We start from the raw sequence: 18,576 nt of genomic DNA on the forward strand, positions 1-18,576 counted from the left end.
TGTGAAACCAGACGTCATTGCACAAACACAATCAGACAGGAGAAAGCATGCCGGGCCTTTGCTACACGGATTCATTATTACTACCGAGTACCCTCGTTTGAAGGTACAACCTCTGACAAAATATTACCCTTCAATGTCAATTTACTTCACCTGACTTCCTCTGCCTGCTGTGAATGATTTGGACAAGCATTCACTTAACAAGACTCAAGTCATCACTCAGCTTCCCTGTCTGCACACACTGAGAGTTGACTATTCTAGAGTTTTGGGCTTTAACCCAGAAATGACCTAATTCTCATAAAGTTAACCTACGTGAAATACAGAAATAAAATGTGCATATTGCACAATATGTTACCATCAGGGCCAATCTCGTTAAACTGAATAATCAAAATACAGGGAGTCTTCTTTCCCGATGAGATATTATGTCCTCTGCACCAATCATTCAGTCATACATAATGTCTGTTTGCGTGGCAAATTAAGAGACATCTTTGGTCAGCGTAAGCATTCCTCCCTGACAAAGCACAACATTGGAATGTTTTTTTTTTTTTTAATCATTGACTCCTCTAAGATTCAATCAGCTAGGATGCTAACCAAGGCTTCTACTTGCCTTGCTCCCGCTAAGTGTAACGCTAAAATATTTACTCTTGGTTGAGATGAAGACCTGAGCTGACAACTGCAGCTTTTTCCCAATGGGAGTAAGACACTCTAAAATGGGGAGGGAGGGTTCATGTTAAAGAGATGTTTTTTTTTTCACAGTGTTTATTACTAGGTTTAATTTGTGGAAATGATATCCTCTTGGGGTTATCGTGATGATGTGACTTGTTAAACTGGCATCTTAAAAACAATCTTAATGCCTGAACAATCGCTTACACACTGTAAATTGTGTCTCACGCCAGTAATAGATAGGCAATGGCTCGAAATGATAGTATTCTTCTCATGTTTTAGCTCTACAAATCAATGGCAATCACTTAATCATAATTTATCTTCAATTCGTCACCATACAGGGAATGTGAATATTATGTGAGTATCGCATCAAGTATGCATGGGAAAGTAGCTCAATTTGCCAGCCCACTTACATAATGATCTTGCTGATCAAAGGATTCAATGTTCCTACCTACTGTCTGTCTAGTGTAGTTCAGGCTATGGGCAGTAGTAGGCAATACACATGCCCCAAAATTATAATACCATCCACAGCCATTACATAACATTCCATGCTTTAGAGAACTCCTATAGATGTGCTAAGTCTAACAAAGGCAGTAGACAAGTCAGTAACAAAAAAGAAGGCTGTGAATTACATTGGAGGGACCAATCAGCATAAACATCAACAGAATAGGGGCACCATTTCATTCTAGGTTAATAGGCCAGACCAGGGACGGACATTTTGTCCATTAGATGTGGCTTTTATTAAAGGCTGTGTCTCCTGGAAGGGCTCTCCATAAATGGAAGGGATCCGCTGTTTGAGTCGCCTTCCTGCTGATGCTGCTGTGAACCCTGTCAGACCTCTGCACTCGGCATGCCTCGCTAAACGACTATCCCACCTACTCTGCCATTGACTGCCTACCTTGCTCACAACCGTGTCCACTTTATAGTACTAACTGTATATTACATATCTCAATGGAATGAATTAAGTTGGCCACAGAAGACCATTCAAACTAGGTTCCTTCCTTGTGTCTCAAATCAGGTAGAAAAAAAAGAGTTAACGCACACCGTCCAGTGAGGGCTGTCATCGTCTTCTGTATTGACTACTGAGATGCCATCTCATTCTCTCTGTGGAGCTCTGATGATGAACTTCCTCCCTGCACTCTGTCTAAAGGAAGCGTGTGGCCTCCTCACCAGTGGCTCTTCTCTTTTGTTTCTCCGGAAAGGCCAATTGGTAAGCCCCCTTCCCACTCCATAGCATAATTAAAACAGAGAGAGAGAGAGAGCATGGAGAGTAAAACCACTCTGATGTATATTTACAGTGTTTTTTGTCATAATTAGCCGATTGGGTAATCCATTCAGAAGTGCTCAGTGAGTTATCTCGCATGCCTTGCCCCTCCCCCATCTCCCCTCTCCCCTTGTTAAAAAGAGATTTGGCGTTAGATTCGGTTGGAGAGTGGGAACGCGGTAAGCATATAATCTCTATCTCTCTCACTCACTCCCCCTGTTTCTACTGAAGCACCAACGAAAACCGTCTGACTGAGCCCTCCTCTAAGACATGAGCTGAGAGAGTGAAGCAATCAATGTAAAAGCCTGAATCTGTCTGTCTCTCTCAATTCAATTCAAGGGGCTTAAGCAAGTGAGGTAGATAATATACAAAAGTGAAATAAACAATGACAATTAACAGTAAACATTACAGTCGCAGAAGTTTCAAAAGAATAAAGACATCACAATCAATCTCTCTGGCATGCTGTGTTCATGCCCCACACTGAGGCTCTGTAGCCTGTATATGTGACTACAGTGAGGGGAATGTTTGCCTTGCCGATGCCCCTCCTTTGTTTCACTGTAATCAACAACAAAGGGACTCCTTGGGGGGGGGGGGGGGGGGGGGGGGGGGGGGGGGGGGGGTGTTGGCTACCTATTAGTACAGTGTGAGTTAATCAGCTGTGCCTTCTCTAATGACACAAATACAATTACAATGCACCCTGAATCTGTATCAATTCTATCTTATTTCACTGTCCCCTAAAACCACAGGATCTACTGTAAATCATGGGGGTTATGAGTCACATCTTTATGCTAGTCACTCCACTATTTCTGGAGGCCTGAGCCAACTAGATTTACCAAGATATTCTCTGTGTTCAAGACAACTGGGGTGAAAATTATAATATACTCATTTTTGTATTGAACCTTTATTTAACTAGGCAAGTCAGTTAAGTTATACTCATATGAGTATAAAATGTTTGCAATTTAGAATTAAAATCTTATACAAGCCACTTCAACCTCTTTTTATACCATCCTTATGTAACTGGCCTACAGTATGCCTTCATTTGAATAATTACATATAAGGGCTAGAAGAGCTGTGCACATGGCCTGTATAATACATGTAAACGTTTGCATTTATTTAAAATGATCCAGACATCTGTCTTTGAATCATATATTTTTTGTATCACAGTTTAACCTTTTGAGTTAAAAAAATAAATCTATAAGAGAAACTTCAATTGAATTGTCCACTGTATTTTTCAGTTATGAAAGAATGGATAAGGCAACATTTTTTGATAGATCCTATTTTTGTCTGGGACACATGCAGGTAGGCGGAAGTTAAATGCAGGTGAGTAGAACGCGAGGGGTGTGGTTTCAAACTACCTGTGACAGGTCAAGTTACCTGCCACATTCATAACGCCGGCGTGCTCATTCGATAGTGGTTACATCTACAAGAGAAAGCAGATCAACTTCACAAATGTCATCCTATGGTTGTTTGTTTAAGTGTGCACAAACGTCCCTCCGCATTTTCGAATAGGTGTTTGTCACATTTAGGCGTTAAGCGAAATGGGGCTTCCAAGTGTCAAGACCTCCCAGCTGTATGAATTCTACCTGTGAATCCAGACGAAATAGAATCGTAAGTTGCCCGTTTGTTTCACTGTCTCAATGCTATTGGTGATTTTTTTTTTGTTGACGTCAGCATAGTTTAAACGTTCGGGTAGGTCTATTAAAATGTACAATTATAACATGTTATTTCATTCACTTTTTGTTTGGCGAGAGACAAAGTGGGTCATTAACAACATTCGAGTTTCGTCAATGTTATTACAAATTCCAAGAGCAGGCAGGAATGGTGTTTATCTCAGGTAGTACTAACATGTAGGCCTAAAGTGTAATTTCCACTGAAATTGTTTTCACAAGGAACCAGTTAATGTCTGGCTGCTGTACTATGAAACTACAGTATGCATGACTCATTTTTACAAGTGAATTCCCTGTCATGCCTTGAGGTTATTACTTTTTGAGGATGTGGCATCAATAACCTTACTGCTGGACCTACAACTCTTAGTGGAACCAAATACTCCTCAGCCATCTAATTTTCACTGAAAATTGTGCTCTTTTTCACAAGGTCTATCACTCCAGTGTTTAGTTGCTAAATTGTAATTATTTTGCCACTATAGTCTAGTTATTGCCTTACCTCCCTAATCTTACCTCATTTCCTCACACTGTATGTAGGTTTTTTCTATTGTGTTATTGACTACGTTTGTTTATCCCATGTGTAACTCTGTTTGTGTCGCACTGCTTTGCTTTATCTTGGCCAGGTCGCAGTTGAAAATGAGAACTTGTTCTCAACTGGCCTACCTGGTTAAATAAAGGTGAAAGAAAAAAAGGTAGAGTACTTTTACACAACAAATTGCACATCGCTTGCGGGCCGATGTCTAAACCTTGTAATGCCAGTGAATAAAGCAAGTTTGTATAGGCCTAATGGGAATAACCGTGTATCTTCACAGCCCTTTGACAGTCCTTTTTTCATTAGTGACCAGCAATTAAATAAAAATGATTCTGCTCCTTTGAGCAGTGCTTGACCTGAAGAAATTGGTGTCGGCTAATTAACTACTGAATCCCTCAGACAAGTGCCAGGCCCTGGACCAGAAAGCTGACAACGGTGCTGTCTGTGAAACGGTGAAACCCAACTCATGATTTTGTGAGCAGATGTCTATCAGGATATCTTAGATAGCTATTTAATTTACTATCCCTGACCTAGAGGTAAAGGGTGTAAGGACATTAATCAGAAGGAGAATTGCAGGCCTTTCTCATTTCGGTATTGATATGATACCCTCTCATCATTGAAGGTTACAGATCTCTTAATCGTGGTCACAAAATGTCCCCTCTTCAGGGGCTCAGCTCCTCAAGAATAGCATCTGGCAGTAGAGTGTCTCTCCAAGCTCCCTACGTGGAGCTGAGAGGGTAAATAAACAGATAAAAGATTTCTGAACTGGATTCGGGGTCGGTTTCATTTACCTGCTGCTCTCCTATAACCAAAACGGTATTGTTTAACAGGGACTCTAAAGTGTTGTGATTTATTTTGGTTTCCGTCCAGACATCCATTTTGATTAAGTCTCTATCTGTCCGTCTATGCCCCTCTTGCAGATGTCCATCGCAGGCCTCTAAATTGTTTCCAGAAAGGTTTTTTTTTTTTTTTTTGGCTTTCATTCCAGTCAATTTCCGTTGCATTCATAAGCTTGCTCTTTTAGTTATTTAGCAAAACACATTTCGGTCTGTTAATTTCCCCTGATGTCTAATAAATGAATTGTAGGACACAAGGAACATTGCGAACCACTGAGTCTAATTGAGTGCTCTAGCCCTCTAAGAATTGTTACATTCCCTTATCCTATACGGCATTGTGTGTGGCTGCATGATGGTCAATGATGGAGGAATGTGCTCTGCATTTGGAGAAAGATGACCCCCCCCCCCCCCCCCCCCCCCCCCAAAAAAAAAAAAATATTAATAAAAATAAATATTGTACTCTTCAGTCCTGGGCTCTTGTGTGACTTGGGTTATTCCCTCTCCCTCCTCTTAGCGATAGTATAGCTATGATATCCAGAGCACCAGTTTCCCATGCCTGATCAAGCACAACATTAGATACAGCCCTCATTAAAAGAGATTTTATCTGACACCAAACATAATCTGTGTAACCTAAAGTGTACTTGACCACACAATCTCTTCCTGTTCCCGGCCAGGCCTCTTGTTCCATTGTGTTCACGTAATTTCTCTGTTTTGGGTCTTTGTTGTTTTGTACTCATCACATACTTTAGGCATTTTTATACAGAGACTTAATCTAAAGACTGAGGTATTGCTGTTGGAAACATGGGGTCGGGTTTAACCAACGTAGCATTGCTTCCAAACGCACCTTTTTAGTAAATATTAGTAGGGAAGGCTCAGTAATTCTAGCAGCCTATGAAATATGAGAGAGCTTTTGTAGTCTATTTGATGTTTAACCACTTTTCTATTAGAGTGCAGTAGTTACAAACTAATATTTGTCTTTCAGTCACTGAGGGCTGAATACTACAGTCTCGGTACTACAGTACACAACTCACTCACTCTATCATCCTTTCTCCTATCTGTCCCTCTCTTTCAATCGCTGTTTCTCTCCTTTCTCATTCTGCTTCGCCCTCCATTTTGTCTCTGCCATTTTCTTTCTCGTTCTCACTCAATTAATGCAGAGACTTAGTTGGAGGGTGAAAAAGTTTGAGGGTCACCAGATCTCTCCTCTGGACCTGCTCCTTTCCTCTCCCGCAACTGACTGTGTTAAGTGTTCTGATCTTGGATCAGTTTCGGGGATGACTAACGGTGAGTTTCTCTCCCTGGCTGCCTCTTTCTCTGTGCAGATGGAGGGATAGATCAGGTGTCCCAGGCCTGTCTTCCGCACTCCATCCGGACAGCAGAAAGGCGCATTTGTTCACTTTGAGTCTTTTGTGCTACCGAGACAATGGCCGCAGTCTCTGGGCCATTGGGGTGAGGGGAGTGAGTTTGAGGGGGATGGGTTGGGAGCAGTTGAAGACGTGACGCTGCGCTCCATTTTCTCTGCTACTCACTGGCTGTCCCACTGGATGTCCCCCACGGCTGCTCCTCCTCACTCTGCCCGTGGTATGGCACAGAAGGGAGTGGTCGGACATGCTGCAAAAGAGACGGGCGCTGCAAAAGAGACGGGCACTGTAAACGTGTCGAAAGGCATGCTAACTGTTGGGATGAGAACAGATCAAGGTGTTTTGTTAAGATGTCATTATTTCAGCTATGGTGACGTGCACAGTTGTCACTTTTCACAAATAGTATGTAATGTTTCCAATGGCTCCGTACTTGTTATTTGTTTAATTTTGCCTGCTGTGCCTAGTCCTTTCGACTGAACTGCATTCGCCCTCCGAGTGTTGTTGAAGTACTGAACTAGTTGGCATGGACTAAAAAGTGCTGAAGTCAAAGTTAAGTTTTGTTGAGAAAGACTAACTACGTGGTCACTGGTGGTGATGTAGAGCCCATCTACTAGTATCCAGGCAGATAAATGTGATTCATGCAGCAGTGTGGTGCCTCGGTCTGTTCAGCCCTGAGCCTCTCCTCCGGGCATAGGACCTGCATACCAATAGCTGTTTTTTTTTTGTGGGTTTTTTTCACCATTAGAAGAGGAGAGGAGCTGCCTTCACACACCCGGACAAAGAACGACCTGTCCCAGCTGCTTATAAACTTTGTGTCCACCACAAGTCAGACGGCTAAAGGGATGCAATTGCCAATTAATTATTGTCCCCGAACACTGTCCCAATAAGAACATGTAGCCAGCAGTACGTGACCTGAAGGTTGAGTCAATGTTTAGGCAAATGACAGTTGATACTTTCTGTCAAAGACTGAATAGCAGACTGACTCCGCGGATTAACCTCTTTTCCCTGGTAATGTTCCGGGGGAAATCTATTTGGCTTTTTTTTATACCAGGGAAACAGTGGTGCCCACTTAACTCTTCCGGACACAAGTGTGAAGAAGTGGTTTATCGGCCTCCAAGGCTGAGGGAATTCTTAAAGAGCCTACAGGCTACTTCCACAATCTGGATTTCTATTTAACTGCATAAAAAAAATGGCTGTCATGGAAAAGAACAGTCCTGTGGTAATTTGTTGTGAAGTGTTAAGTCTCCAGGGCATCTCAAGCAAGTTGTTTATGGGACATTTTGATTGACAACACTAGTAATGTGAGCAGATTGGGTTGGCATAACGCAGTGGTAACCATGTGAACCTTGTGTTCCCTGTTTCATGTCACCGTAAGATAAGCAATATTTACTTTTGGGTCATATAATCATCCCTTTCCATTTTTATTGATGTTGTCCATAACTGTATCGCACATGATAGTAGTTCAGACTCCACCGACAGCCTGGTCTCACATCTGCCCTACATAACGTTTTTCCTGGCAGTCTCTGTGACCTATGGACTTCAGTTTAGTCATTAGTTGTGGGCATGTCACTGTCTGACAGGTTGGCTCAAATGGAGAGTTTCTCACGTCTTTGTGCCACACAAATGAACAAACTGAGAACCACGTAAGAAGTTTGCCAAGAGTTCAAACTTGATAGTGAAATCTCTGCACTGACTAAAGAACTTCTGCAATCCTGACTGTTCCTCAAGAGGATCTGAAAGGAATACTAAGTTTAGACAGTTGGGTCGATGGACTCTCACAAGTGGGATTGCAGATTGCCAGTGATGTGTGTTGGAAACATCCTCCACACTGTTCTACTTCCCCTGGAAGGAGCTGTCATTCCTTTCACATGGCAACATGCCTTCTGCCCTGAAGCATGGCAACATGGAAATTAGTTATGAATGACAATGAGAAGACTGCATCAAAAAGTATCCTCCGTAGCTAATGAATGCAAAAAATACATTTTTAAATCTGTGGTATTCAAATGTTTTTTTTTTCTCGCAGGGAGCCCATATTTTTCTCCCAATAATTATTTGCGACCCCACCCAAAATTGAATGACAAATTTACATTTTTACATCAACAAATGACCATCAATTCATTACATCAAAATGAAAGAAACCAATAAATACAATTATCTTTCTCAAAAACATTTTGTTGTCCCATACAATGATCTGTACTCGTAAGGTTTTGTTTTTGGTAACGCCACTGAAGTTCCCCCGTGATGCTACTAGGGGTCACGACCCCGACTTTGAATATCACTGCTCTAAATGGTATTTAGATAAATGTTAGTCTTTTTGCCAATCTTTTCTGTTTTATAATTCACGATTTAAAGATCTGACAGCCTCAGAAACCTGTGCCCACTCTGAAACGTTCTCACAGGCTGCTGCCCAATGTGCCATCAATCACTGAATAAAAGCGAGAGAAAGAAGGGAAGAGAAACTATTATACTTTACTATACTGTAGAGATGACAGACAAAACCAGGATTAAACAGCCCGGGCCTACAACCAGGATTAAACAGACCGGGCCTACAACCAGGATTAAACAGACCGGGCCTACAACCAGGATTAAACAGACCGGTCTGCATGAATCTAATCAAATGTTATTGGTCACATGCAGATGTTATTACGAGTGTAGTGAAATGCTTGTTCTTCTAGTTCCGACAGTGCAGCAATATCTAACATGTAATCTAACAATTACACAACTACTTAATACACACACATCTAAGTAAAGGATAGGCAAGATTATCTAAAATTCAGTGTGTATATACATATGACATGAGTAATGCAAGATATGTAAACATTATTAAAATGACTAGTGATCCATTTATTAAAGTGGCCAATGATTTCAAGTCTGTATGTTGGCAGCAAGCCTCTGTGTTAGTGATGGCTGTTTAACAGTCTGATGGCCTTGAGATAGAAGCTGTTTTTCAGGTTCTCGGTCTCAGCTTTGATGCACCTGTACTGACCTCAACTTCTGGATGATAGCGGGGTGAACAGGCAGTGGCTCGGGTGGTTGTTGTCTTTGATCTTTTTGGCCTACCTGTGACATCGGGTGTTGTAGGGGTCCTGGAGGGCAGGTAGTTTGCCCCCCGTGATGCGTTGTGTAGACCGCGCCACCCTCTGGAGAGCCTTGCGCTTGTGGGCGGTGCAGTTGCTGTACCAGGCGGTGATGCAGCCCGACAGGATGCTCTCAATTGTGCATCTGTAAAAGTTTTAGGTGACAAGCAACATTTCTTCAGACTCCTGAGGTTGAAGAGGCGCTATTGCGCCTTCTTCACCACACTGTCTGTGGGTGGACCATTTGAGTTTGTCCGTGATATGTACGCCGAGGAACTTAACTCTCCACCTTCTCCACTGCTGTCCTGTCGATGTGGATAGGTGGGTGCTCCCTCTGCTGTTTCATGAGGTCCACGATCATCTCCAATGTTTTGTTGACATTGAGGTTGGTTTGCAGACACTATACTCAGTGCCCTCACCACCTCCCTGTAGGCTCTCGTTGTTGGTAATCAGGCCTACAACTGTTGTCGTCTGCAAACTTGATGTTTGAGTTGGAGGCGTGTATGGCCACGCTGTCATGGGTGAACAGGGAGTACAGGAACGGGCTGAGCACGCACCCTTGTGGGGCCCCAGTGTTAAGGATCAGTGAAGTGGATGTGTTTCCTACAGTCACCACTTGGGGGCGGCCTGTCAGGAAGTCCAAGACCCAATTGCACAGGGCAGGGTTGAGACCCAGGGCCTCTAGCTTAATGATGAGCTTGGAGGTTACTATGGTGTTAAATTCTGAGCTATAGTCAATGAACAGCATTCTTACATAGGTATTCCTCTTGTCCAGATGGGGTAGAGGAGTGTGCAGTGCGATTGCATCGTCTGGATCTATTGGGGCGGTAAGCAAAATGAAGCGGGTCTCGGGTGTCAGGTAAGGTAGAGGTGATCTGATCCTTAACTAGACTCAGCACTTCATGATGACAGAAGTGCATGATAGTCCTTTAGTTCTCTTGCCTTTTTGGGTTGCGGAACAGTGGCGGCCATATTGAAGCATGTCCGTCGGCCACAGAGGAGAGACCAGAGTCCTTGGTAGCGGGCCGCGTCGGTGGCACTGTATTTTCCTCAAAGCTGGCAAAGAAGGTGTTTAGTTTGTCTGTAAGCAAGACGTTGGTGTCCGTGACGTGGCTGGTTTTTGTTTGTAAACCCTGCCACATACATTGAATTGCGACTCCACTTTTCTGCTGACATTTCACTTGTTCGATTGCCTTGCGGAGAGAATAACTACACTGTTTGTATTCTGCCATAATCCCAGTCACATTTCCATGGTTAAATGCGGTGGCTCACGCTTTCAGTTTTGCATGAATGCCACCATCCATCCACGGTTTCTGGGTAGGTTTTAATAGTCACGGTGGGTACAACATCTCCTATGCACTGACCAGACAAGTGCATGTTTCAGACTGGTTTAATTACACACCCTCATCTTTTGTTGTATTATTTTCTAGAGGCAGGCAGAAATGGTTAATGTCAACATCGACGGGACTGAAAGACTACTCTTTTACTGTTTTTAGTTTCCTAACCAACAGTCTGTAATGTGAAAACGTCCTCTGTTTTCAGCTCCTAACCCCTTTTTTAGAATGGTCTGAAGTGTGGGACTGCTGAGTCATAATTCATAAGAGGGATTGCTACTACAAAACGATTAGATGGCCCAGAAAATTACTTCTTGACCATTCGGGTAGTTGCCACACTTTGGGAGAGGCATTCAGCTACGCACCATCTACGCTGTCTCTCTCAATTCCTGGGTAGTCATTCAGAACTCTGTTTGTAATTACTTCTATGAATAACCCGGATGGGTTAACTCAGGTGCTCACCCAACACAGTGCTCCAAGACATCCAACCCTTGATTTATAGTTTCTTCAAAGATCGCACCTTTTTACGGAGTGCATTGAAAGCATGTAGGTTCCATCTGATAACATACTATAGACATTGTTACACGTTCGTGTGAAAAATGCTTTCAAATTAATTGCATTGGGTATATGTGTTGTGATTGTTCCCTCATTTCGGAGTGTTGTAATGCAGCGACACTTTCCCACCCCAAACAGGTGGAGCTGCCCAGGTGACAGGTGGAGCCCAAGATGCATGTGGAGGTGCAACTCCCAGCTGGTAGTCATGGACACCATTGTCCCTGCAGCATTGGAAGTGACATAATGTCGGAGGAGGATGAACGTCGAGTCGCTACCCAGTCTGTGAACAGCCCCTTGGGATTGGACCTGATCCTAGAGCACACTGAGCCCCTACTTTCTGAGTCCCATTTCCTTCCTCTTCTAGATATCGGTGAGGAGCCCCAAGACTGTCTGCCACTGGGAAGCTGCTTGATCCAAGATGGAAGCCTGTCTCTGGATGGATGTGTCCAGTAAGTGTGTATCAGAAAAGTCCCCTTTCTTAACTCAACACATTTGTTTTCTCATCCCCTATGGGGTTTTCTCATGTGTATTTGCTGACTTGAAGGATTAAGACCTAATTAACGTGGACAGTTAATTAATGGATAGTAGATTATATTGATCTACGGGGTGATTCTGCAGTCTCTCCTAGCAGTGAACCATACTACCCTAATCAATGTGCTTTTCTGTTTACCAGTCTGGCCTTTGTTTTTATCTCACAAAGGCTGGAAAGAAAATGGGTGCTATGGCATGAGTTCATGAAGGAGTGCTCCTCTCTCGGCGACTGGCTCCAATTGGCTGAGAAGTCTGCCGACTCCCCGAGATCTGCCAATGTGCTCTTTGTTACTGCCAAGGAGGAGCTCAAGAAATTTGAGGTAAAAGTGACCAGATCAGGCTGTCTAATGGCCGTCTAAAGCCCCATGTTGGTGGTGTTATTACGGCACTGTTTTGTTCACCTGTATAATAGAACAGACAGAACAACAAGTCTCTATCTAAACCCCCAGTTGTTGTGCTCTCCCCTCCCAGAGCCTGAGGACCCAGGCTGGGGCTCGGTTAGTGCAGCTGGACAGTCTGACCCTTAGGAACAGGACCCTGACCAGGCTCTTTGATGGGGCCATGCGGTCACGCCTGCTGGGCATGGCCAAGGACTGTGGTCAGCGCTGGGACCGCCTACACGGAACCGTTGAGAGTGTCTGCCGCAGACTCAAGGTAGAAGGCACAAGATGTCTAAGGCAGTGTATATAGGGGACATTTATTTTTTGCGCTACATCCAATTCCCCCCCGCTTCACATGCTCTCTTTCCTACCCTGTCTTCTCCTGCACCTCCCCCAGCACCGTGTGTCCCAGCGGGAGGAGTTTGAGGGCCAGAGGGAGGAGATGGCTGTGTGGCTTGCTGACATGGACCTTAGGCTGACCGAGGTGGAACACTTCTCTGGAAGGGACACCTGTGACAAGATGCGGGAGCTGCAGGTAAAGGACATGGCCTGGGACTGTACTGGACAGGACTGACCAGCTAAGTAATCTGACTACGTAATCAGCGGTCCTCACTTGTGCCTAACATAATTTTGCGTCTGCTTTACCTGGTAATTTATCTGTAATTCCCATTAACTGTCCCTGACTTGCTGCTACCAGATGCCAGTACCAGGCCTCTCCCCTGGTAAATGTCTCCTCTCTGATTTGACTGTGCTGTGTGTGTGTGTGTGTGTGACCTCAGACCTTCCAGGAGGCAGTGGGGGAGAATGCGAGGCGTCTGAACTGTCTCCTGGAGCGGGGTGAGGCGCTAATCCAGAGGAGCGAGCCAGAGGACGCCCAAGACATCGAGGCGGGGCTGCAGGAGCTGCTGCTCTACTGTGCCCAAGTATTTGAGGGAGTGGGCCGTCTGCACACACGCCTGCTCAGCATGAGACTGGTATGGTCTGCTTAACCTGTATCTTTAACTGCACCTGCCACTCTAAGACCCTGCTCTTCTAAGCTTCTGTCCGCTGTTCTGAAAGGCATATATGGTTTACAGGAAGCTAGTGAAGAAAAGCGAGGTGGTTTTTGGGTTGTGAAATGTCAATTTCTCTCTTGGCTCTGATCTGCTGTTGCAGGCCAAACACCGAGAACAACTCTACCAGTAGTGTGTTTTTATAGCTTCCTTATCGTTATTACCTTCCGCTTATACCTCCTCCTTTGCTCCCTCCTCCCTATGTCAGGTGTATGAGGATGACTGGGTACTGACTCAAGCCTCTGACTCCGGCTGTCCATCTGAGATCCTGTTGGAGCAGGATGGTGTGTTTGAGAAGAGCAGCGCCCCAGACCAGCGGAACCCCCCCAACCTGGACCACATGGTGCTGGAGTGGGACCCCTCCGTCGACATCGGGGGCCCCGTCTCCCAATACGACGCTGACTTGTCATATTTCAGCGCCCACACAGGTAGGCAATGAAACAATTTACAATGGATTAAAATTAAAAGTTAATGAAGCTTCTAGAATAATCCACATGTTCTATCCTCAAACATTGGGATACCATTGGAACATTTTTAAGTGATTGACGCTGTCGTTGTTTCCGATGTGCGTCGGTGAGGCTTGGCACCAGATTTGAGGTGTGCTTGTGTCGTTCAAACAGGTCGAGAGAAGCCATTGGCCAGAGATGGTGTGAAGAGGCAGAGTTACCTCAGCTCCATAGGCTCTCAGTCTGATCTAAATAACAGCGCAGCAGAGGACATGGTGAGTAGCTCCTCCTACTGATCTGTATTCTGGCTCTTCGCTCGGCCACTGTTCCCTTAGGCTCAGAGGCAGGTCAACATGTTTTTGCAAAATTATCAGGAATGTAAACTTATGTTCAACCGGCAAAAGAATTTGGTGTATACTGAAGTATGTGCAGCCGCCTGTCAGGGTGAAACAAATGATCCATTGAAATTATGATGAGTCACAATGTTGTTGTTCAATTTGATTAACAAGGAGTTATTGTGTGTGTGTGTGTGTGTGTGTGTGTGCGAGAGGTGGAAAATGTGTGTGTGTTAGAGTGAAAGCAATCTTAGTGCTCTGTTTCTAGTTAACCCTAAAGCCAATACTTCCATTATCATCGGTGTCAGTAGGGAGAAGTTTTGTTTTGCTGGTGAGACTAATATAATGCTGATTGTGTTGCACTGCTGTTGAACTCAAACCAAAACCCATTGGAATTAATAGTGGAAGATACATTAGTGTAGGACTGATTTTTAGCATCTGATTAAGCCAGCAATATAAAGACATCAAAGCCTCTGAGGATTTTGCATATTAAAGCAGAAAACCTCAATGAAATGTGTTAGTTCATTCCAGGTAAAATTACACAATCTATCCTCACTTGTGGCTGGTGTTTCCAGAGTCTGGAGAGGTTTGAGTATGCAGGTCCAGAGGTGTTCTCACCTCCCACAACCCAGAGTGTCAGAGATGACAGACCTCTACTCTCTGGCCGCTGGACGACCTCCACGCCCGATGGACCCTCCCCGGAGCCTGTGACCTTTGACCCTGCTCGCATCAGCGCTTGGCTGGGACAGACGCGTGGCCACACCGTCCCCACTAGGGTCCTTTCGGTCCAACAGCACAGAGCCTACTCCAAGGCTGTCCAGACCGACAGTACTGGGAAGGTATGCCTTAAACCCAGTAAAACTCCTCTGCCTTTTTAAGACTGATCTAGTGTCCCCTCTGACCCATATCTCCTCCAAATTAGAATTCATTGTCGTCTCAGTTAATTGGTGGAAATAATGACTTAGACAGAAACCCTCTGATCCTTTGAGGACATTGACTTTGCCCACACCCAAAAAATTTTAGCCTCTGCAGTCAAACGAGTAAAGTTGGAGGAATGAGCTGCTAGCAACAGTAGCCTTCATTGAGCGGCGTACTGCATCACGTGAGAATCTTCACGTGTGTGTGTAGCTTTCTGGAACGGCTGAGAAGATGTGCCTTGGAGCCTCCAAGACTGCTGACCTTCCACACTGATTAGATTCTGCTTATGTTCCTCTTTACCAGCATTGGTCCAGAGGGGCATGTATAGTGAGACATACACACAAAGGTGTTTGGTTCTATGCAGACCAACTTTGTGGAAAAGGCTCACTTTTTTAAATAAAAAAATAAATACAAATTATACTGTGATGAGCTCTAGGAATCGACTTTCCTTTTCAATATTTGCAGAAATGCATGGAGAATTCGGTGGCATCACGACCAAAGTGAATATCCATAGACTCATCCACACTTTTGTGTTTTGTGTCATTGCATGCAGCTTTAAATTCATTGCCCACTATTTTGGAAGTGTCACCGCCTACAAAGAGTATCTTATACCTCGTCTCACTCGTAAACAAAACAATAAAATTGAGATTTATAAATATATCGGTGTAGCAGAGGCCACGTTTTAAGTGTCACCAGAACAGAAACAGCCCAGGAACATTTCCCTTCTGTTTTTTTTTTGTGGAGGGTGCTTTTTACTTTCTAATTAAGCTGTCTGAAGCCCAGCCTGACTAAAGCATTCTGTTCGCCAGAGGGGGACACGTCCATAAGAAAGTGAATCGCTGTGCTGATGGAAAGCCTGATTTCACTGCAAAGCCTCAAACCTTGCAGAGGAAACTTTTCCAATTCAAAGGGGTTCTTGTAATTTCTTTGCGCTCGTGGCTTAATTGGCAGCTTTACAAGGACGGCGGAACGCTCTAGCGTTAACTGGATTTTTTTTTTATGTCTGTTGTAATTGCAGACGAGCGAATAAAGACACACCATAGGCCACGAGCGGTCGTCAGAACCCAGTGAGTGGATAGAGGCGCTGGTGGTTTGGTCCCATGAGAGAGAGGGGGAGGGGGGGGGGGGGTGGGTGGGGGGGTGGGTGCACGGGAACCTCATTGGACCACGTCTCGACGTCTCTTTTCATTTACAATTGGCCTTTGTTGCATAGAAACACTGCATGTAGAATGAGTCTAGCCTGTGCCGTAACCCAAACTGCTGTTGCTGTGTGTCAGTGTGCTTGTTGCTCTGAGGGAAGCCACAGTCTTGGGGACATTGCTGTTCAGACACACGCCCAGAAGCTGTGCTTGGCCGCCTGCAATTCACAGTCATGTGACCTCCAGCTCCAGTCTGATACGATGACTTGTAGACTTCAATCAAACCCACAGGTAACAGTATCACATTATTTATGAAGATGGCAGGTTGTATGCATGCAGATCACACTAAAAGTAAAAACCTTTGCCAGCTGCCTTGTAAAATGTTGTATAGGCCTACAGAGCAGAGGCCAAAATGAATGCATCCCCTGTCGGGGGGGGTGTGTGTGTGTGTGTGTGTGCGCACACACACACACACACACACAGTCCCTCTCTGTTGATTCCCCTGTTTATCTGCCAGTCTCCAGAGGAAGAGCTGCACTGCAATGCCTCATGGGAGGTGGTCCATAGTGAGCAACTGTGAGTAAAGTGGTATTCACGTGTAAATTTTGGCTGCCTTTAAACAGGAAGACCAATTCTGATCTTTTGACCAATCAGATCTTTTGCCAATAATTGTGCAAAAGATCAGCATTGGTCTTCCTGTGTAAACGTAGCCTATATGTTTTAATATTCAATGCTTTGGTTAAACTTATATTACTGTACTATCATAGTTTTTACTTATTATACGTAGATACACTCAAATAGGCTTAACTTTCATAACTACAACACTGCAAGTACCCGTCGTGACATTTGATATTCCACTCAATACCAATTAGAAGATGATAGCAAATCTCACTCCATGTGATTTTATAGACATTAAAAACAGCACACACTCCCAGTCCCCAAGGTCAATAACAACCCCTGACTTCAACGATGCTGAGACTTTGTAATTCTATCATGCTCCTTCTATCCATTTCCCTCCTCCTCTAGGCCAAATGAGTGCCCTGACAGACAAACCCAGTGCAGCTCGTGGCCCCTGGGGGCACTAAAGACTCTGAGGAGCCCAGTGTTCCTGGTCATCCTGCTGGCTGTGTTCCTAGCCCTGCTGGTCTGGCCCACAACACTCTTCATGGACCCAGAGTGCCACCGCTCCAACTCCCTTGCCCGCACCTTCCAACTGGCCCTGAGCTACGTCAACGGGCCCCCGCCAACATGAGGGACAAAAGTGTCCCAGAAGGTGGTCACATTAAATCCGTGGTGAGCCCTGAACACACCTTATTCAGGGGGGACAGTCCCAGAAAGCCTTTCCATTTCAAAACCATGAGTAAGGCATTAACAAGGAGGCCGTATGAGAAATGAGAGAAATTAAGAACTATTAGGCCCAATAAAAATGTGGCCTTGGTATTTATTATCTGAATCCCTCCACCAGCCTGCTGGCAGAAGTAGCTCATGACTTAATAGGCCTCATTTTATAACGCTCTCTAATGGCATTCATAATGTCTTACTATGCCAGGGTAGCACTTTAGTTGATTGGTCTGTCATGATGGATTTGTAACTTATTTATGTGGTGATTATAATCTATATGGACGACTTAATGACAGCAAATACTTTGAGCAATTCTCTTTTGGGCATTTGAAATGATCTGTATATCAATATTTATTATGTCAAAGCTAGAGAGAGCTTTCGATTTATTCTGCACTCTATATTGCAAGAGCTTGGGACTATTGGTTCGATCTGCATTTTTGTCCAAATTGAGTTATTGATCAAGCCTTGTTCTGTTCAATGTTCTCTACCCATATAGTACTCAACACCCCAATCTTGTTAAATTCAAAAGAATATCAGACAAACATTGCTGACACCTTTCAAACCATTGAGGGTTTGGAACTTTGAAGCCAATTATCTCAGAATCATCTATTTGCAGGTAATCGTTAGTCCCAAGCTCTCCATTTCACATGGGGTTTCCTCAAATGAATAATACTGAATGCCCGAGTTCGGATTTACTAGGGCGACTTGCAGAGATAACCCATTTGTAGGTCAATGGGATAGGTGACCTGGTTAATGCACTTAGGATAAATTAGCACTCCTTTTGTGCTGCCGCTGTGGGTGAGACCTTGTTTGCATGTGCGTGGGTCGTTCGTATATACTCAATGAATTTCTTTTACATCTGCTGCGACGCCAACGGGGTCCAGCTGGAAAACAATCAGGCAAAAGGCAACTCATCTGAGGCCAGTGAAGACCGTGTAAGCCTCTAAACATACTGTATGTGTTATGTAATGGTTTATGGCTATGTTTTTGACATAGTGGATGCAATCCTGGATCTCATCCGTATGTCACAGGGTAGCCTAGTGGTTAGAGCGTTGGACTAGTAACCGGAAGGTTGCGAGTTCAAACCCCCGAGCTGACAAGGTACAAATCTGTCGTTCTGCCCCTGAACAGGCAGTTAACCCACTGTTCCC

The 18,576-nt window shown here is 44.4% G+C and overlaps 1 protein-coding gene across 2 annotated transcripts; it reads left to right on the forward strand.

Annotated features, from left to right (window-relative positions):
* Positions 1–3,258: 3,258 nt before the first annotated feature.
* LOC110507489 (nesprin-2) lies at positions 3,259–18,455 on the forward strand. Of its 2 annotated transcripts, XM_021587510.2 has the most exons (12): positions 3,260–3,532; positions 11,422–11,732; positions 11,984–12,134; positions 12,286–12,468; positions 12,592–12,729; positions 12,974–13,168; positions 13,455–13,674; positions 13,867–13,967; positions 14,603–14,866; positions 16,223–16,375; positions 16,602–16,660; positions 17,111–18,455. In XM_021587510.2, the coding sequence occupies exons 2-12, from the start codon at positions 11,455–11,457 to the stop codon at positions 17,334–17,336; spliced, it is 1,968 nt and encodes a 655-aa protein (XP_021443185.2). In that variant the 5' UTR covers positions 3,260–3,532; positions 11,422–11,454; the 3' UTR covers positions 17,337–18,455. The 2 variants fall into 2 exon arrangements, with proteins under 2 accessions (XP_021443186.2, XP_021443185.2); XM_021587511.2 differs by lacking the exon at positions 14,603–14,866 and having other exon boundaries at positions 3,259–3,532.
* Positions 18,456–18,576: the final 121 nt, after the last annotated feature.

This window comes from Oncorhynchus mykiss, chromosome 27 (assembly GCF_013265735.2).
Source record: "Oncorhynchus mykiss isolate Arlee chromosome 27, USDA_OmykA_1.1, whole genome shotgun sequence".
Taxonomy (NCBI): Eukaryota; Metazoa; Chordata; class Actinopteri; order Salmoniformes; family Salmonidae; genus Oncorhynchus; species Oncorhynchus mykiss.